Source organism: Zootoca vivipara, chromosome 5 (assembly GCF_963506605.1).
Source record: "Zootoca vivipara chromosome 5, rZooViv1.1, whole genome shotgun sequence".
Lineage (NCBI taxonomy): Eukaryota > Metazoa > Chordata > Lepidosauria > Squamata > Lacertidae > Zootoca > Zootoca vivipara.
Window position 1 is genome coordinate 38,544,458 of NC_083280.1, and position 21,662 is coordinate 38,566,119.

At 44.1% G+C, this 21,662-nt stretch overlaps 1 protein-coding gene across 1 annotated transcript in view; it reads right to left on the reverse strand.

The window, feature by feature from the left end:
- TSPEAR (thrombospondin type laminin G domain and EAR repeats) overlaps positions 1–13,329 on the reverse strand; it is a 35,584-nt gene extending 22,255 nt beyond the window's left edge. Inside the window, exons 1-3 of the mRNA XM_035133734.2 lie at positions 13,236–13,329; positions 2,561–2,781; positions 1,036–1,274 (exon numbers count right to left, since the gene is read on the reverse strand). Coding sequence (XP_034989625.2) covers positions 1,036–1,274; positions 2,561–2,781; positions 13,236–13,329 — 554 coding nt within the window. The remainder of the gene's footprint in view (positions 1–1,035; positions 1,275–2,560; positions 2,782–13,235) is intronic.
- Between the last annotated feature and the right edge of the window lie 8,333 nt (positions 13,330–21,662).

Here is a 21,662-nt window from a genome sequence, read left to right on the forward strand (position 1 = left end):
ACACAGGAAGTTCCTGCTTCACCACCTTCCCTAGTATGAGTAGGAGCAGCAAACCATGGCCCCCTAGCTTGGCATTATGTCCAAGTCAGGGGCTGTGGTTTGTTCCACTTCAAAGAACCAAAGATTTGTTCTTAGCTTATCAATCATGGACAATACATGATGTCTGGCTCAGATGGTTATGCTCTTCCAGGAGTCAGAGTAAACCATTTACAGGCAACTCCCAATTTACACAAGGGTTTTGTTCCAAGGCACCTCGCGTTTAAGTGAAATCACATATATTTGAAACACCATTGGAAAAGCCTGTGTGTATGCACACCTAGCGAGTGCATGTAAATAGGAAGTCACCTGTACTATATTTTTTGTTTATAAAGGGTCACAGTTTATCTGCTGTTTCTGCAATCCATTTGGGCCTTCAGTCCTTCCGGGCGGCTATGACAGGCTAATTGCTCCCATGACATCTTGTTGACCTAGTTGGTTACCCACCCTATCTACAACCACACTTTCATAGTCTGGAGGCCAGACAGAGCACCATTAGGCAGCGGTGGGGGACCAAATGCAGCCCTTTAGCCCCTGGGGCTCTCTGCCAGCCCCTCCACAGGACATGCAGGATACGGCCATCATGGCTGTGCTCTGCCTCCACAATCAGAGGCAGTAGTGCTGCAGGAGGGGAGAGTGTTCTTGTGCTTGGGTGCTGCCTAAGTGTTTGCCACGTATATCTGGTTGCCACTCTGAGAACAGGATGCTGGACTAGATGGGCCATTGGCCTGATCCAGCAGGCTTTTCTTAGATTCTCACACACCCTCCCGTAGGCCGCTCCCTCCTGTGATAATGCCTCTTTCTTGTTTGGAAGGCGGGTGGAGGTGTAGAAAACCAGAGGCAGATTTTGGCCAGGACCTGATGAAAAGAGCTCCCATGTTTTGCACAAAGCCTTCAGGCTTCCCAGTTCTGGGCAGTGCAATTTCCCACGCAGCCCCATACCAGGGGATGGTGGCGGCGGCGGCAAAATTACCCCTGAATTGTACGTGCTTCACGTACACATCTGTGGGGATGCTGCAGTCCACAGTGAGAGAGAAGGAGCCTTTAGTTACTGCCAGTACCAGTGTGTGCCACTGATTGTCTGCCAAAAATACGTCCCGGAAGGTGACCCGTGTCTGCCAGCCATTGGAAAGCTCTCTGCTCCAGAAGATGAAGTGAATTTTATTCCTCGAATATCGGAGTCCAAGCAGCAGAGTGTCACTGTTTTCCTCCAAAACCGTAAAGATGTACTCGTTTCTCTGAAAGGACAGTCAAAGGCTGTGAGTCGGAAAGCTTCCCCCTGCTCCTGCTATTTACCAACCTGACTTGTCAAAATATTTTGTAAAAAGAAAACCTTTAATCCCACGCATCAGAGGAACAATAAAGGTTCACAGAATAAATGTCCTCCAAAACTCATTTTTTGAAAACACAGTTAAGCTTGTCAGCCTGAAATACATTATTTTCTTCTAACAGCATATGAATCACTAAATAAATTTTTTGAGCACTCTGGCCCCATCTTCACAATACATTTAAAGCAGTATCATACCACTTTTAACTGTCATAGCCTCCTTCCAAAGAATCCTGGGAAGTGTGGTTTGTCAAGAGTGCTGAGAGTTGTTAGGACGACCCTATTCACCTCAGAGAACTACAATTCCCAGAGTTCCATGTGTACACCACCTTAAAACTCATCTAGGGGGTTCTCTTTCTAATTTCAGATTGAAGCTGGTATGGCGGGAAACACCTCAAAACACAGTACAGTGGAACCTTGGTTCCCGAACGGCTTAGTTGACAAACAAATCGGCTCCCAAACACCACAAACCCAGACGTAACTGTTCCAGTTTGTGAATGTTTTTTGGAAGCCGAACATCCATTTCGGCTGTTGGCATTGTTTCTGGGGCCAATCAGAAGCTGCGCCTTGGTTTTCGAACGTTTTGGAAGTAAAACAGACTTCCAGAATGGATTGAGTTCGAGAACCAAGGTACCACTGTATTTCATAAGAAATGACAGGACAGAGGCAAACATTGTGTGTACACCGATTCCCAAACCTGTGGTGGGAACGCACTGGATGCAGAGTGAACAGAGAGTGTGTACACAGCCTAACTTCCAAATAAAGATAGAATCAAGCTCCAGTTTCATTTTGCTTCCTGTGCTATCACAATCCAGAAAGAAAGCATACCCCAGGATGTTTTTCCAAGTTCTTTTTTTAAGGATATAATTCATAAAGTACATCATGACCAATTAAAGATTATCTCTTGTCACCTGTGACAGTTTTATTTCATCACCTACAGCATAAATTATGCATAGTGATTCTATCAGGCATCTGAGTACATTTACATCCACGTAAATATGCCGACAACTGTTCCAGTCACAGTTTATACGGAATGAACTATCTAAATCACGTGGTATTGCGAAGTTTGCCAAATTGATTATAGTATTAATCAAGCTCAGGTTTAGCAAACTGAATTCACCAACCACGATTTTATCGGTGGATATGTGATTCTGCTCTAGTGTAAAAAAAAAAAAACCCAAACTACCACATGCTTACCCTGGACTGCATGGAGAAAGCTTTTAAGGTGACCACAATGGAGAATTCCTCTGGGAAGATGTCACAGTATATGAAAATACGTGATGCTGGAAAACTGAGAAAGCGAGGGCGCATTGCAGAGAACTGGAAGCCACGTGCTCCTTGGATCTGGATCATCCGTATCCCACTCTTCACCCCATTCACGGGAACCACTTCGGAGAGAATATCCAAAGGACGCAGATCTACGCCAGAGACAGCACCAAAACACATTACAAAACACAGCAAAGGGCTACAAAGGCTGTTCCTGAAAGGCCAGGCACTTATGCCAGGAAAACAGCTTCCGGATTAATCAAAATAATGGGAAGAACTGATTAGCTGGATGCATGCAGATTTTTTAAAAACCCCTTTGTGTTTCCCCCCCAACCAAACAGAGATAAGGACACTGACATAGAACTGAAAGTGGACCATCAAGTCCTGTGGTTGCCAGATACAGAATCCCTTATTCTAAGCAAGTGTCTTTTATTTTTTGAAACGAAACACATGTTCCATCTCAGGGCAGTCCACAAGATAGAAATGCAAGATGAAAACACAAATAAATAGTTAAAAGCAAAATAATAAAACAATAGCCTCACCCTCCCACAAACACATTTAAAAGGTGGTAAAATATAAATCAGCCAAAGATCTGGTTGAAGAGGAACATTTTCACCTGTCACCTAAATATATAGCGTGTTTCTCCGAAAATAAGACAGTGTCTTATATTTATTTTTCCTCAAAAAAAAAACCACACACTATGGCTTATTTTCAGGGGATGTCCTATTTCTTTCCTCCTCCTCCTCCTCCTCCTGCCGTGGCCGGCATTGCTGCTGCACCTATCACTATGGGGTATGGCTTATATTCCTTGAATGCTTAAAAATCCTGCTATGGCTTATTTTATGACTACGTCTTAAAATTGGGGAAACAGGGTATATAATGAAGGTGCCAGGCGAACCTCCCTGGGGAGAGCATTCCACAAACTGAGAGCCACTGGAGGAGGCATACAAAGGAGGGCCTCAGATGATGAACATAGTCAGGATGAATTTATATGGGGAGAGGCAGTCCTTGAGGCATTGCAGTCCTGAGCCGTTTAATAAAGACCAGACATAGTTTTATCTCCATGTAAGTTTTGTGCAATCAAATCAGGAGGAATGCTCTACAAACAGGTGATTTGAGGAGCCCAGAATCTGACAACTGCAGCATTGTTAGATAGATGTTGTTGTTGTTTAGTCGTGCCCGACTCTTCGTGACCCCATGGACCATAGCACGCCAGGCACTCCTGTCTTCCACTGCCTCCCGCAGTTTAGTCAAACTCATGTTCGTAGCTTCAAGAACACTGTCCAACCATCTCGTCCTCTGTCGTCCCCTTCTCCTAGTGCCCTCCATCTTTCCCAACATCAGGGTCTTTTCCAGGGAGTCTTCTCTTCTCATGAGGTGGCCAAAGTATTGGAGCCTCAGCTTCAGGATCTGTCCTTCCAGTGAGCACTCAGGGCTGATTTCCTTCAGAATGGATAGGTTTGATCTTCTTGCAGTCCATGGGACTCTCAAGAGTCTCCTCCAGCACCATAATTCAAAAGCATCAGATAGATACGGATATGAAGATAGATACATACGGATATGAAGATAGATAGATACGGATATGAAGTTCCAGGGATTTGGCTTTAAGCCTAGCTATCTTTGTTACATAACAAACTCATTCAAATCTACATACGTCTCCACAAAAAGATATGCAGTTTCCAAATAATTCAAATTATTCACAGAAGAAAGCAAGACACATGTGTGGCCCTAGGGAATCACATGGACTGAGTGAAAAAGTAGAGAGGATAAGCCGCTATGACAGAAAACATCTGGTAAGCACAGACACCAGCCTTGCAGGACCAGCTGAGCCGCGTGAAGATTGTCTGCAGTGTTTCAGACAAACACCAGCAACACCAAATTAGGTCCATTTAGCAGCAGGGAAAACACCCACCGTTTGATGTCTTCCCAAATATTGTACTGGGGTGGTGGTGGGGGCAAATAGGAAGGGATTAAACCTTACCTGGAGGCTCCACATGCTCATGCAGCACCTCTATAATTTCTTTCCTTAAAAAGGAAAAAGAAACCCACATTTTAAGTTAACTGCTATTCTTTGCCTAAGGAGCAAAAGGAAATGGTGGTCTTGAGCCACTGCAAGAATATTGCCTGATAATTACAGTATATTGAAGAGAGAGTCGTTTTGCAATTCTGTCATTTGCGTGTTCAGACCCAGAGACCTCCTCCCTAAATAAATTCACACTTGACTCAAATTTTTGTTTGGTTTTTGGAAGAATTTAGGCCACAGCTTTACTGAATACAACAAGTGAGTGGTTGCATAGGCTCTGGTTCGACTAGCTCCCTGCACCCTTGCAGGTAGCGCTGGCCCAGGGCACCACCATAGGTCAGCCAAGGGTGAACACCTGGATAGGCGGAAAGCCAGGAACAGGCTATGTCCTCCACCCAGATGTCCCCCTGGACTCAGGCACAGGCACAACTTCCTCACAGGGGTTGACCAAACCATTTGAGTCCCTGGATTCCTTTAATGGAATACCCTTCACATAGGGATGGCGAGAGTGTTCCCCCATCCCTATCACCTGAACCAGTGCCTATCCGCAACCTTACAAGTTGTGATGTTTTGCTACGCAGCAGGTGAAACCCAAATGGCAACAGCCATTCAGCCAAGTGGGGAAAATTCCTGCCATGCCCCTGTCCCAACGACAGACGACACACGACGGCATAGCAAGTTCAAGCGCAACAAAGCCCTAAAATTATGGAGAGCTGGGCGGGTGTTCCAAATGCACACACCGAAAGAGGAAGCTCTGGGTCATGTGCATGGGTATATATAGGTCCCTCGATCCGTTTGGACTGCACCCCATTGGCCAGCTTGAACCCAACATTGAGGGACCTACCAATCGGGTGTTGTGGCTGACCAACCTTACCCACCCACAACACAGGAGGTCGGTCTCCAGGTCTCACCGCAGCCCTTTTTGAGGGAGGACACGATTAATAGACGGACGTAAGTAAGGCTCCATATACACCATGCATTTAAAACACATGACTCCCCCCAAAAAAATTCTGGGAACTGCAGTTTACCCCCCCCCCCCCACAGAGGTACCATTTCCAGCACCTGTTGTTAACCAACAACAGTTCCTTGAATTATTTGGGGGAAGTCATGTGCTTTAAATGTATGGTAATTGTAGACTGCCCTGAGTTGCGGTTCCAACCTTCCTCATTTGGGATTAAGAGCTACCGTAATGAGTCCATTTGGGCAGCCACAGCACATAGGCAGCCAGCTTTTCTCTTGATCTAGGTAGAATAAGCTACCTTGAAGAGTTGTGCAACTCAAAAACCTTGCATACATCTATCCCAACTAAAGATTGGCAAAGTAAATCCTGAGCCTGCAACTGATTCACCAGATTTGGTTGGATGCTGTCATTAATTTTGCTTTCATTTCCTGCATCAGCCAGCATGCTGTTAATCACATCAAATCTACTGGGCTTTTCCCTACCCCTCAACTTTACCCCCTTGCAGATGTTTTATGGATGCAAGAATGGTGAGAGGCATGCGCACATTATGTATTTGTTTTGAGATCTGAAAGACCCTACAACTTCTGATGTGTCTTCAGATGGATGCATGGAGGTAGGACATATACAACAAACTTCTGCCCCTCCACACATGCATATATAACATCTAAAATAGGTTTGGCTTCTTATTTCCGTTTTTCCTCCCAAGCCTAATGACTGGGGTTACAGGAGAGGGGAGAGCGAGTGCCCCTCCACACAGGTGCTATATTAGTGGCGGATTTATTCTGCTTTCATTTGTTCTGTGATGTTTCCTCAACGCTACCACATGACTGCTGCCCAGGGAGGCTGCAGAGCAGCAAAATTGGGACAAAAATAAACAGGAAGTCATGGGATATGCACTGATTGGAAATGAAGCAGTGCGACTGCCCCAAAACTTTTGCAGATGCAAAGTGGGATCATGTTTGACCACCTAATATAGCATCATGAGCACAAAGGATCATGAATGTGAAAAAAGGGTGTCTGCACAGGAACCCTGTGTGCATGTGGGGGAGGGTGTGTGTGCTGCATGCAAGATGCCCACAGCAGTTTCTCTAGTTTGTAAATGTGCCCCTGGCAGGGGAGGGGGGACACATTTCTTGGATGGGGTGCTGCTCACACTGCCCTCCCCAAGCCAGCTTTGTGCCGCTTCACGAGGTTGGGATCATTCCAGCCTTGCAAAGAGGCTCAGGGCTGGTGTCGCTTAGGCAAGGGCTGGGCTGGCATGCAGCAGGCTCCTTTTGCCCAGCTCTCCTGGCACATAGAATCATAGAGTTGGAAGAGACCACAAGGGCCATCCAGTCCAACCCCCTACCAAGCAGGAAACGCCATCAAAGCATTCTTGACAGATGGCTGTCAAGCCTCTGCTTAAAGACCCCCAAAGAAGGAGACCCCACATGTGTGTGCCTGCCCTGGGCGCCATTAAAGCACATTTCACTGCTGGCCCATGGGAGTCCAAAAATGTTGACACCCCCTGATGTAAATGAACTACAGTACCTATTTTTTTTATATAAAAAAAATCAGATTCCTTCTCCTAGATCCCTAGGTGTGATGCTCCTCAAGTAGGCAAAGCTGCTCCGTGTTTCTTTTCTCAATGGGAAGACTGACTGTGGTAGGTTACCACAGGCACTTTGAGCAGCTCAGCTGTCTGTGGCTTGCAGACAGATTCCTCGGAGATGGTGGAGCACCTCGGCCTCAAACTGACGTAAAATGAAAGCCAAAGCAGTTATTTTCAGTTCACCTCCCACATTATACAGGCGCTCTTAATGATTAAAGTGCAGCGAGGGATTATGCAGAATCTTATTAATGATTACAGAACAGCAGCTGCGGATACTTGAGAGAAGTGAGGCAAATTATGTTGCGAAGACTCTGACTAGATCCTTCTTTCACTTTTAACAGAGACTCGAGGAGGGCCACATCATCCCAGAGATCAAGGGAATGCCTGGGGCAGCTTTTTCAAAAGCTCTTAAGTTACACAGGAGCCTAAATCTCCCTTGGCTGGCAAAGCGATGGCGCTCCACTCTGGGCCCTAAAGAGAAGAAAGCAGGGAGCAGGGAGGGAAAGCAGCCTGATTGCAGCACTGCTTCTAAAATTACCAATTGGCATAGCACTTTGGATGCACAAAGTGCCTCAGAAACTTCGCTTCGTTTGTCCTCACAAGCGCAACAGCCTCCTTGAGATATTTATGCTGCATATAAGTTAAACGTCAGTTTTTCATTTGTATAAGGTGTTTGAACGTGCAAACGTAATGCTATTCCTGCAAAATCTCCGCAGCAAACATTCATATTAACATGTTCACTTGAAGTTATAGAACTGGGGTTGGGAGTGAGGAATATGTCCTTTATATTTTCTGTATGAAAACACTCAAAAAAGCATCAGGCTGCATAATATACGAGTGTTCTAAAAACTACATGACATCTTAATATCTGCCACGTGCAACCATCAGTTCAGTGGGTTTGATCTGGCAGCTCTAAAAGATTGTGATGGAAGCACCTGCCAGGTGTACTGGGAGTGGTTCCTCATGTCTCTGAAACACACTGGAGAGAATCAGCCTTTGATATTGTCAGTACATGCAATGCGTTCAACTTTGCCAGTTATCCATCAGTCTGGTTTTTTGTCAGATGGCAGATGTGTGCCAGGCCCTAAGAGATGGAGGCCATTCTCCATTCCTGTAGCAGGAATTCAGCTCAGCTCTCAGACTTAAGGCTAGTTGGCTGAGTTCTCCTGTTGAATATGTTCCAGTTAATTATTTTAAACTGAAACTCAGAGACCTATATGGGTGAACTCTAGAAAGGGGTGTGGATCAGGGCCTCTGCATGCCCACCATGTCTCAATTTAAGAATTCCTGCCTCAAAAATCTAGATTAGCCTTCTGGGTGCCTTCTTATTAAAGAGTTCCCCAAGTGCAGTGCACCTCATGAGAAGAGAAGACTCCCTGGAAAAGACCCTGATGTTGGGAAAGATTGAGGGCACAAGGAGAAGGGGACAACAGAGGATGGGATGGTTGGACAGTGTTCTCGAAGTTACCAACAGGAGGCAGTGCAAGACAGGAGTGCCTGGCGTGCTCTGGTCAATGGGGTCACGAAGAGTCGGACATAACTAAACGACTAAACAACAACAAAGGCCGAGTTCTTTTGGAACGTTCCCCCACTTGTCCATTCTTTCATGTTCTGCACGCTTCTGGATCCATCTTCACACTGAAGATTTGATGCATTCACGCAGGCAAATGGAATTTGCTTTACAGCCCACACTGCTGCTCCTGCAAAATCTCGACAGCATACATTCCACTTTGAGAACTGGCACAGCCCATGAGAGATGTGCTTTTCTGTGCCGCTGGCATTTCCCACGCTCCCAGTTGTGTGCTGTAGCACCAGACTGGTTAACAACTACTGTGTAAACAGATCCTAAGAAAAGAATCAAAGGACTTGGCCATGCAGTTAGATTGCACTGGAATTCCTTCACAAATTTAATAAATAATAATAATAATAATAAATAATAATAATATCTGTACTAGTTGGTTGCCTTGAACCACTGCGTACACCTAATATGTGCAGTTTGTACTGACATGTGCACCAGACCCACCATTAAAGGTTTATAATTATTTTTTCTTGGTAAAGACTAAGGTTGAAACAGATTTAAAAACTCACACACAAAAGAAATCTCCGCCTAGCATAATATAGTTTCTGTGCCTTTCCCTCATTTTTCAAATAGAAAACTTAAGATGGAATATTGTTTCTTCTTCAGATACAATCCATTAATTTATCCATTTCCATGGTCCCTGTTATTTTAATGAGTTAATATTTAGCAGATGGTGCAGAAAGCCGTTTCCACCGCCTGACAAATACAACATTTTCAGCCACCGATAAATTCAACATAAGTAGTCTAAGAGGGGGCTGTTGTTGTCTTTTGTCTAGATTATGTAACGGAACCATAGAAGATCTTGATCCTATCGCAATTCTAGGTATTTGAAATAACCCATGCAATACACAAATCCTTCATCTTAAAGGATAACATATGGAAATTAATGTCATGCAGTACAGTATTACAACACCGAACATTAAGCTCAGGATGGAGAGGGGATTTCCCTGCTTCAGCGCACCGTAAAAATAAATACAGAAAAAAAATCTCCTGAACCTGGCAAAAGAAATCTCATCTGGGGTTCAAAAGGTAAAATTTACCATGTAATGGGGATTCCCCCATTATTTCCCTTGAGTACATTTTAAATAACTTCCAATAGTTGACATAAGGCAATATGGGTTTTTTTAACAGTGGGAAAGGCACCGGCAATGTCACTTCCAGGAGAGTGTAACTGCGCAATTGTTTCAGTAATTTAAAATAAATAAAGAAAACCTAGGAAATGGGCTGCAATCAAACTTGCATTCCTAGAAATTGCTCAGCGGCCCCAGAAGAAGAACCCAACTACTGTATGTGGAGAGACATCAGGAGCAAGCCAGGTGTTTCTTCTGGGATCGGTGCTCCTCACACGCACAAGATTTTTGAAGCACCCACACAACATCGAAATCAAAACACTAGCCTGTATTCCCCTCCCCCAAATTTACCCTTGGTGAGGAAAACCAAACCTGTTCTCAAGGACCCATTTGCAACACCACCACCACAACATTAAATCCCTTTCTGAAAGCACCCACAGAGGTACAATACACAAGCATTCAATTGTGTATTGCTGTGAGCTGTCTAGAAATCAGTTCATTATCCTAGATTACTAACTTCAGGAATGGAAGAATCTTGCTTATTTAAGGATATGGAAGAATACGGTAGTTTAAGTAACCTATGCTCAGTTTACCCCCCCCCCCTCTCTCTCACACACAGAGAGATTCCTTTTGCTTGGTCAGTTGCATACCACCAACTTAACACATACAGCTGATGAGATGGGTCTAAATCGGGGGTGAAGATCCCTCCAGATGTTGCTAGACTAGGAGTAGGGACTCCAACAACATCTGGAGGGCCACATGTTTCCCACTGCTGATATGAATGGAAAAGAACCACAAGTGGAACAGAAATAATCACCCATTACTCATCACTCACTGGTTAAAAACCTACTCTTAGTTTCAAAGACTAAAAACACTTAGCAACTATAAAGAGCTTTGAAGAACTTACACAGTCCGTTCCACCGAACGTTTTGCTTTCCTGTTTCCATGGAGGGGTAATTCAGAAATGTTCTATACTCGGGAGGATTTTGTCCTTGAAATGACCCTGCCGATATTGACGCCAGTCCTTTTTCTTACTGGAATTGAGTTTTTATTCTTGTGTTCAAAGCAAGACAGATTACTAATGACTGAAACTGCTTTGATTTTGTATTGGTGAGGGGACAAAAGATGTGCAGATATTTATTTATTTTTTAAAAAAAGTGTATTTAATTGGTTCCTTGTTAGTTATGTATCTTACGGGCTAGTTCCAAACACTGGGCGCCCTCAGATATGTGCAGGGAAATGCTGAACTCACCAAAATTCAAACGGTGTGCAGAAAAGAATACGTGTCGGAATAGATTTGGACTTGCAAACGGGCATTTCCAGGACTACCCTGTTATGTTCATTCACTGCAATGTGTCTTGGGACAATCCAGAAAGCACACCGCTGCCTGTTACAATATTCCCGCTTGCCAAGAGAAGGCATCAAAAAAACGTTGACCAGGCATGCCTAGATGTAATTACACTTACAGATAAGCCCATGGGCACATAAACTATCATGTTATATGAATATTTTAGATTTAATTCTTGTGATTCCAAGGGGAATTTCGAATTTTGTGTTTATACTTGCTTTTATTCTTCTGTTAGGTTTATGATTTGTGTCAGCCCTGCCTTTTGTAAAGCGCTTAGAAGTTCTATTTGCAAACAAGCAGTATATTAAATGTTGTTAACAACAAATCAAAATATAAATGGTTTAATTTCTATGCAAAGTTAAAATTACATTGACAAATCCTAAAAACCTAGTGAGTTAACTATGGGGTAGATTCTCTCCACCCAGCCCAAAATAACTGTTTATTAGCAGCAAACGAAGGCAATGCATATAACCAGCCATCAGCTCAAGCCACCATTCCAAGATGGCAAACTCATTCATTTTCTATATTCGTGTAGACACTTGCAAAGAGAAAAACAATTTCTCTGGTGCTTTGAACAAGGACCAGTAGCTCCAACACAGCATGAATATTTGAACTGAGTCTCAAAGCTAGAGCTGTTTTGTTAGATGTAAAACAAAAATCCTATATGCAGAAGGAATGCATTTTAGGAATGAACGTAAACCTCAGATGAAGATGATTGCACATGTGGGGTTTATTTTGCTCTGTGCCCATACTTGGGAAGCACTGAAAACCAGCGCTTGTTGACAAATGTACCTTCCATGGTCATTTGTGATGTGGGTTGCATGTCAATAGCTAGACAGACGTGTCCTCAATGCAGCAGTGTTGTAACATGTGGAGCAGCACTTACCATGCAAAAATGGGTTAATATGTGAGACTGAAATATAAAAAGAAAGAAAAGTGGAAGGGATTTTAAAAAAAAACAGCACCAGATCTGCCCAGAAAAGCAGAATAAGGTGAGCTTCAAACAGGTGCCAGGAGAGTTTATTCATTAGGGGCAACAATCGTGCAAGGATTTTCTGTATTTAAAAGGTTATTTCAGCAGACCCAGCATATATGTCTCTACGGCTGTGATTCCAATAACTGTAGAGATCAAAGCGCTGAAACTGAAGCCAATGTGTAAAAAAAAAATTGTAAAAAAAAGCTCAACGTTGGAGTTGGTCTAAAAATAGCTCAACAACTTATCCTTTAAAAAGGTCAACAACTTTTGGGGTGTTTTTACTTTTTGAAATATGGCAACCCTATCACAGTTAACAGCCCCAAGAATTTGCTACTTCCATGAATGCATCTTTGAGTACATAGCTACGGTAATTGGAAGAGGGGACTTGGGGGGTCGGTGTCAAAATCTTCTCTTTTCTGAATGCCATGAAAATTTCCATCAAATGATACTTTAGTAAATTTACTACGGCTACCAGCCCAGAGACATAGACTAGGGAGAAAACCCCATCAACCACAGTAGGACCTCTGATCAAACACGCACAGGATCGGGCAGTGTGGCACTTTTGCTTTAATCAACTGAGATTTCTCGAAGAACAAGTGCAAGAGGGAAAAAAACCATTGCTCTCAAAAGGCTCATCAGCATAACTCACTTTCACTCACAACTAGATAACATGACAGAACTGAAAGAAAACTAATTCCCAGGTTAACTAACACAGTAATACAGTTCTTGTCTTGCCAAGAGATGCTCTTCCACACAAGGGTTCTGCACAGCTGAAATGGAACCTGACACAGAGAAGACTGAAGCAGCCAGTTGTTGTTTTTTAAAAACACATACATTCTACTTCAACCCTATGTGGTATCTTTTCTGTCCCTTCCATCTTTTAATTCCACACATCATAGTTTATTTAAGGGGGGGATGTGGACTTGGGAGCCCATGTATTTGAGCTCTGCCATATAATCATGATTCCATATTTAGAAGGCAAGTTCATTTGAAGAGCTGAAGATCAAAGGATGAAGTGTAGCCAACCAGCCCAATATTGACGCCCCAGCCCTTCTTACCTGTGCAGTGCTCCCATGACTTTCCTCCTCTGGCCAGGGTCTGCTCAATCCCCAAGTGCAGAAGCACAGCCCAAACCATTAGCAGAGCAGACATCGGAGAACTTTGTCACTCCTGGTCATCATCTAATCTCCTCATCTCCTAAACCTCTGCTCTTGGGTCATCCAGAGACCTTACAGGAACATCTTGTTCGGTTGCACCTACGAGGAGTGACCCAGCCCTCCAAGGTTCCTGCCCCTCCTAGAAGAAGGGATTGTATCAGGCTGGTGACCACAGTCTGAATTCTCCCTCTCTCTGCTTCTCCTCATCAGGCTTTCCTCCCAGTGCCACCTAAAACCACTTGTCCAGGCTTAGCCAGCTGCTATGATTAGGCAGCGAGGTAAGAGGCATTCTCCCCAAACGGAAGCACAAACATAATCAGCAGAGGAAAGCCAGAAAGTGGCTTTCTGGTGTCTAGTTGCTGAGATGCCCCATCCTGAAGAAGCAGGGAGAGAGAGACCTCCCACCAGCCACAAAATAAGCAACAGCAGGAGGCTGCCTTTGCAGACATTTAAATGGAAACGAGCTTGAAAAAGAGGAGGAGAAGTACTGCCTTGGGGAGCTTTTCATCTTTTGCCCAGCCCTCTTGAGGTTGGGTTTTAATGTTTAAGCAAAGGAATTTCCCTCTCCAGCAGAGCCAGTGTTCAGAGGGCATGGCAGATAAAGAGCAGGAGGAGGAGCTCAGCTTTTGTGTGCACCTGAAATCATCATCTCATCTACGGTGATGCTGCAAGCCTAGATTAAGATAGAGCCATGTGCGTGTGTTATGTGCCTTGTCTTCCCGGCTCTATAATTATTCCCACCCACCAGAGTTTTGCACACACAAAAAAGGGATTCTGAAATAACTAGGCAGTGCTTCACAACCACCAATATTACTGCAATTGAAGGGAGTTAGCTGCCTGTCTAAATGCTGCCAAAACTTAATTTGGAATCTATGTACAGAAAACAAAGGAAATTGATGCTGCTGGGTTTAAGCAGGCATTAAAAGCCACATGTAGAGCACAAAGAGTCCTGGGAACTGTAGTGTAAGGACATTTTGAATTGCAGTGCTGTGAAAGGTAAGTTCCAGCTCACATGATTATTTGGGATAAATCATGCGCTTTAAATGTACGATATGTACACACAGAGATACTCACTTTGAGGTTGGTGAAGTTGTAGATTTCCCTGAGATGAGGCGGCGGCTGTGAGAGGGGTGGGGTGGCATGAGAAAAGTGCAAGAAAGCATACAGCTTGAGAAGCTCATTAAAATTAAAACAGTAGAATTAGAGGCAGGTCTCTAGATAATAGCAAACATCCAATTACTGTGGCCACAAAAATGAGAATGCAGTTCTTTAACAATAGGGACTGTTTTCTTGGGAGATAATAAATGAATGCCTAGGAAGAACATGGGCACCATTCTGTGCCAATTCGTTTTGCACCCTCGTGGTGAATTCTGACCAGTTCAAATACTTCTTCTAGGAACAGCCCTGATTAGCCTCTTGAGTCTCGACAAAACTCTATGACTAGATCCTTCCCTCTCCACCACCGCCCTGCATACATGCTGTGCTGGAAACCAAGGGGATTCCTCAATCTCCAGAGCAGAACATTCCAATCAGACCAAGAAATGGAAGGCTTTGTGCCTCAGACATCTGAGCTTCTACATGACAATGGTCTGACCATGACAAGACTGACACAACTGCCTATTCCAGGAAAGCAATATAGAAAGCTGCCTTGTACAAAGGCAGAAGAACAATTGGTTCATCTAGCTCTGTATTGTCACTGACTGGCTCTCCTTATAGTCAGGTGGGAGTCCTTCCCAATCTTACCTGGAGATGCCAGGGATTGAACCAGGCACTTTTTGAATGCAAAGCATGTTGGAAATTCTGGCTGCCAAGATCCAAGTTTGGGGCAAGGGAGAGAACCCTTGCAGAGATTTATTATGGCAAAACATACAGCATGGAAATATAGGCTGCAAAACCTTAAAATGTGCCCTTTTCAGTAAATTCCAAAACGTCCCTTTTAAGAGCTCCTTCCATAGTTTCCCACTTCCCCTAGCACACAGACAGACCACAGTTATAAAATGGTTTACTTACAAAACCATTTAAAGGTCGGGTTCTTGTGCTTTCCCATACAACAGTCAGAAAAAGTTGCTAGGCAGTAAGATGTTGCTTGGATACAAAATGGTAAACGTTCCTATACTGTCGGTATAGGAAAACATTGGTTTCAAACTCCATTATTTTCAGAAACAAAAGAGGCTTGTTAAAGCCATGTGGCGGGAAGGAGCAGCTTGGGGCTGCTCACACATCGAATTCACATTTAGACTGAGTACAACAAACGGCTTGACTGTCCATTTCCTCCCAAGGTGAGGGGAAGTGACACGGCTAATTGACTGCAAAGAAGGATGATCCAGGAGGGAGGGAGGGTCGGGATTCCCCCCCCCAGGTGCTCTATTTATTGTTAAAGAAAAGCATCCACCAAAGTAAAGTAAGCATTTTTTTCTTACTCATTTTACTGTTGTTGCCTTACTCCCTCCTTACTCTGACTGGGCTTTTCAACTCTTAAGATGCCGCATGAGCAGAACAAGTTTCCAACCATGGTAGACTCCACATTGCGAAAAGGGTGCAGCTGGTAATATACTTGCCTTTTGCTCAGCTTTTAAAATTATAGGAACCCTGGTGGGAAAAGAGAGCAGACTTAGGAACAAACCGACAACAAGACAATGAGAAAGAAAAACAGACCATTTCAGGATGTGGACCTCCTCTGTGCCGTTAATTATTCCTAACCCCAAATCCTCCCATTAGTCTGCAATGCATGCAGCAAGGCTTCAGGCATCTCGGAATCCTGATCATATGAATATCTTTTAGCAAGCTGGGTTAGCATTCACAGGCAAATGCTGCAAATGAATTCCAGCTAAAGATTCGCAATGAAGCCGCAAATGGCAATCGTTCATACTTTGGGTGTTCAGAGCACGACAGCGCAAGGCAGCGATCTGGAACAAATCGTCGACATCTCTGGATGTGGCTGCAATATGTATTTCAAATTTCAGTTGTGGTTTGGAACGCCAGAGTATAGTCTTCAGTTGTGAGCTTTGCTGGGAAAGAACAAAGCGCATGGGAGGGCTATGCAGGAGTGTGTTGAGCTCAGCCGGGGGCAAAAGTGCGGGCAACAAGAAGCTGGGATATGAAAGCATAGATTTAGACCAAGGCAGCCCAACTTTTCATACCAAGTGGCTTTGGAAGGCAGTGCGGGGTTGGGGGGGCATGTGAAATGTTACCAAGGGCCACCAAAAAAGACCTTGAAGGCCTGATTTATTTGCTTTTTTCTCTCTCCCTCAGCTCACCTATAGGCGGTCCCGAGTGTTAACACATTGCCCGTCTAACGTTGGAAATTTTGCAAGAGCAACAGAATTGTCTGAGGACAAGCTTTGAAGATGCTGCACTTTTGTTAAAATTACAGCAACGCTGGAAATATCAGTTCCAGTAACAGAGATGAGCAAAGACGACAACCACCAAGAATATGATCTGCTATTCATTCAGATTTCCCAGACATCCTCTGGACATAAAAAATTACAATGATCCAAATTCCAAATTAGGTACAGATTGTTGTATGTCTGGACCTCAAGGCGTCAGATGCCGCTGTGGCTTTCCTACCATTGAATGGAGCCCTTCCCACACTGGACTGGGCGGAGCAAGGGTGGCCGGCAGGAATATAGTCACAGCACGAAGGCAGCACTGGGAATTATCGATCTCCCACAGAAACCCGTGAGTCACAACTTCTGTGGATGCATCTGGAGGGGCTCTAGTGCAGCAAGACTGGGACCTTCCACCTCCAAAAAAATTACATTTGTGCTATGAAAAGTTATGGGATTTCAGCAGGAAGCAACAGAATATGCACTGATTGGAAATGAGGCAGTGTGGCTGCCCCAAACTGAGTAACTCCTTCCCCCAACATATGGGGGGTGGGACTTTTTTGTTTTCCTTTTGGTATCATGCTAAGTTTGCCCTCTTCACACATGCTTTTAGTGGGTGTATCCATTTTCAGTACTTTTAAATTGCATTTTGCCCTGTTGATGGTCCAGTTGGTTTTACTTCACTGCTGCTTTTATCATTTTCATTACTGTGTTGATCTGCTTGCTTTTCATTTTATTTTTTGTAAGCTGCTTTGTGGCAAAACGACGAGGAGGTACATCTATATAGATACATCTATATATGAGTTAACCTTTAAGTTTGTTATATGTGTTGAAAGACATAAAGTTGGCGTGGAGAACCTTTCGTCCTCCAGATTATGCTGAAGTACAACTCCCATCATGCCTTGCCATTGGCCATGCTTGCTGGGGCTGATGGAAGTTGTATCCAAAGAATCAAACACACTGCACACTTGACATAAAGGGAAGATTTACAGCAAATGCTTCGCTGCAGCATGATCAGATCTTCAACATATGATAAACAGGCACAAATACAGGCACACACACCCCACTTGCGCAGGAGTTACATTCCAAGGCCCCGTGCCCATAAGCGAAAATTGCATAAGTGGGGTGAAGGTAAAGGTAAAGGGACCCCTGACCATTAGGTCCAGTCGTGACTGACTCTGGGGTTGCGGCGCTCATCTCGCGTTATTGGCCGAGGGAGCCAGCGTACAGCTTCCAGGTCATGTGGCCAGCATGACAAAGCCGCTTCTGGCGAACCAGAGCAGCCCACGGAAACACCGTGGGCAGCTCTCAGCTGTCAATTCTTGTCTCCTGCCATTCTTAAAGTGTGCTCTCTGCTTTGTTAGTTTTTTTTTCATGTGCCATATGTATGTTTCTGAAAGTTGAGGTGTCCAAACTTAAATGCTGTCAAGGTTCACCCATGGCATCATAATAACTGTCCATATTAAACAAGACTCTGCTTGACTTTTCTGAGTATATGAGCATAGCAGACATTTTGAACTAATTAAAATGCCAAGTTCAGTCTTTCTGGTCCCTGTTGCCCAAAGAAGCCTCAAATGCAAGCTCATTAGCTACAAGTAGCACATGGTTTAATGAACTGTTCCTCATAAAAGCCCAATAAAGTAAAAATACAGCCTGTCTTTCTGAACTAAGCGCCTCATTATTTTTCAATACGCTTGTGAGGGTGGGGTGAAGGAAATTCCATTTCAAAAAAGGATATGAAAGTATTCACTCCAGCAAGAAATACGGCCAACAAGACTGCCATCGGAGTGTGCTGGTGCCCAAACATCATTCATCTGAGCCAATCTGTACAACTTTCAACTCCTGAAGAACAACCCCTTGAGTATCTTGGAAAATTGGAGTATTGATAGGTGCCCTGTAGCTTCATTTAGTTCCCTTTGTTTGAGCTCCTGTTTCTGGATGCCTAATACTGTAAATATTTATAGCCATACATCATAGTATGGCAGGTATGCAGAACAACACACAAATGACCATTTTTATCCTTTAGACACTGTTTCCTGTCCCTGTCATCTAATTTCAGCTTTCCTATGCCCTTTGTGTTGGTTCAAGGAAATATATATATAGATATAGAAGGGAAGAATTCCTGGGTACCAAGATACAAATTTGGGGCAAGAACTCTTCGGTAAAATCACAAAATATGCACCAAAGTAAAGTGTGGAAAAATTAAAAAATAGTCCAGCAGCACCTTAGAGACCAACTTACTTTGTTCTAGGTACAGTATAAGCTTTCATGTGCATGCACATGAGAGCTCATACCTAGAACAAACTTAATTGGTCTCTAAGGTGCTACTGGACTAATTTTAATTTTTTTATTTCAACTGCATCAGACCAACACAGCTACCTACCTGAATGTGGAAATATAGTCTGTTAGACCTTTAAAACATGCCCTTGTGAGTTCCAAAACTTCCCTATTCCCCCAGTATAGGAAAAGACCACGTTTGGCAAGTTAAAAATTGGGTTGGTTACAAACTCTTCGAGGGACTGGTTCGTGGGCTTTTCCATACAGCATTCAGAAAAAGTTGCACAGGCAGTAAAAAGTGGCTTGGTTACAGTGGCAAAACTTCCTAAATTATTGGTATAGGAACTCAAGAGTGGCTCAAGAGTGGCTTGTGAGAGGTGTCATGAATTGGCAGGATGACAGGGAGGAGGAAGAAGAGGACGAGGATCCCAGAAAGTGTTGTAGCCGGGACTGGAATACACGGGGGCAAATGGGGGGTGGAGAAAAAAGTACTCACAGAGTGATGGACGATGATGAGGGAATGGAGGTCAATGCACAGGAGAAGCAGGAGCCAGAGCCAGAGGGGTCCCTGTCCCCACAAATGTGACAGGCTCTGAGGCATAGGGAGCAGCAGGAGTGGCACTCTAGGAAGTTGAGGCAGGCAAGGGCCCACAGTCCAGCTCCCTAGCTGGCCAGGTGGAGATCACTGGTTCAGGGAGGAAGGGTGTGATTCCTCAACTGAAGTAGGCTTAGAACAGGTGAGGCCCGCATGCCTTGTCAAGCCCAGGTGCTGCAATCAAAGTACAAAAAGGAAACAGAGCTGAGTCTGCTCAACTGCCCATCTTGATGGCCCTTAGCTTGGATGTTCCTGGACCTTTATGGGACTGTGCTTCAGGTGTGACTGGATTGTATCCTGACTGTAAGACTTCAGACATGGCTACTTGGATTGGCCCTGAGAATGTGTTTCCTGACCGTTGGACTTCGCTTGTGTGCCTTGACCCCCCAGACTTTGGACTTGGCATACCGACTTGCTGCCAGGTAGACCAGGGGTTCAGGACATCAGGTAGACAATAGAACAATAGGCTTGATTACCCATTGCCTCTCACTAAACCTGGCAGGACAGCCTGCTCTATGGTATTAACCCCTTCATGCATTAATTAGATTTAAGTATGTTGGTTATTTGAGGCTGGCTATCCCACACTTTGGACACTGGAGGTATAACTCTTTTATTCACACAGGCTCTGGAGCCGTTGAACTCTGTCATGAGCACTGGAGCCTGCTGCTCCTGGAATCTTGCTTATGGTGGTGTTACCCCCACCCATTGACACCCATCATTGCCACACCCTGCTGGTTTCTGCAGCTTGTATAAAGGAAATGCCCCTGGGAACTAGAGAACCCTTTGACATAATAGATATTGAGAGCATTTGTGACACAGAGGAGACACATACTTCCCTGGCTTGCAAATTCCAAGGTCTAGAGCAGTGAACCTCAGGCCTTGAGGGCAGATGAATACTTAAGATCTCTTAAGGTAGAGAATGATTCCTTATCATCCTTTAGTCATCCTGTTGCACACACAGTCGGAAAGGTTAACGAGTGGAAAATGATGGTCAGATTTATTCTACCTTTTCGATTAATGTTTAAGGATCAAGTAAGGTTCTAACCCACACTAGTGTGATTGTGAAAAAGATAGAACTGGAGGTGCCTAATTCTGCTCAATTGGCAAAGAATACCCTGGTGTCATCTTGTGTATGTGGCATTAATATGTATCCAACAATCTTAACATGAGAAATTCAAGGCTCAGCTGTGCATTGATCACACTAGGAGAATCAGCATTTGTGAAATATGGGGGGAGGGATTCAGATGGGAAGTACCTGGCCCTATTTACACCTGGACTTGGGAGACCAGAGTTTGAATTCTCACTCGGCCATGAAGCTCTCCCTAGGTGTGCTTGGGCTAGTCACTGCCTCTCGGCTAACCTACCTGACAAGGTTGTGGGGATTAAATGAGGGAGAGGAGAATCATGTACTCCACCTTGAGCTCCGTGGAGAAAAAGGTGGAATATAAATGCAATAAAGAATAAACAAACAAATGGAAACAGAGGAGTCATAGGTTCTAAGAGTAACAGAGATTGTCTACACTTCACACCTGCCAGTCAGTCCCTTACATCTGATGTTATAGGCAGGCAGGCCGGCTGGCTGGCTGGCTTGTTCCTGCTGCTTGACAATTTGTAGGTGAAAAATTTGTAGTTCCTCCTGTCATTTTGGCAGCTTTCTGAGAGCAATTGCAATGTGTAATATTTCCCTTTGACCTCACTTGGAACCAGTCTTGAAGAGCAACAAATAATAGCTCCTGAGGCCAAGCGCAAGACTATAAAAGCTTGCTTTCCTGTCTTGCTATTGTTTGCACAGAGGAGTCACAACTGCCAGTGCACCCTTCCCCCCCCCTCCACAGCTGACTTAATAATGATTTATACAGGAAAACAAAGAGAGAGATTTTATGAAGGATATGGTGTAATCCGTGCTGTGAGAGTGGAAAGTATTACAGACTCCCAAGTCAGAAACTGAAAAGTAATTAATCCTCAAATACAAGATGAAAAGTTCGGGCTAACTTTGTGGTTGGAAAGTTCAATATTAATCTGAAATGGATTGGGTTAATGAAGTATGTGCTATATTCTTATTTTAGCTTTGATGGTGGTAGAAAATGGATTGTTTGAAGTCTGAAGAAACATTGCCTTTTTATACTGTTT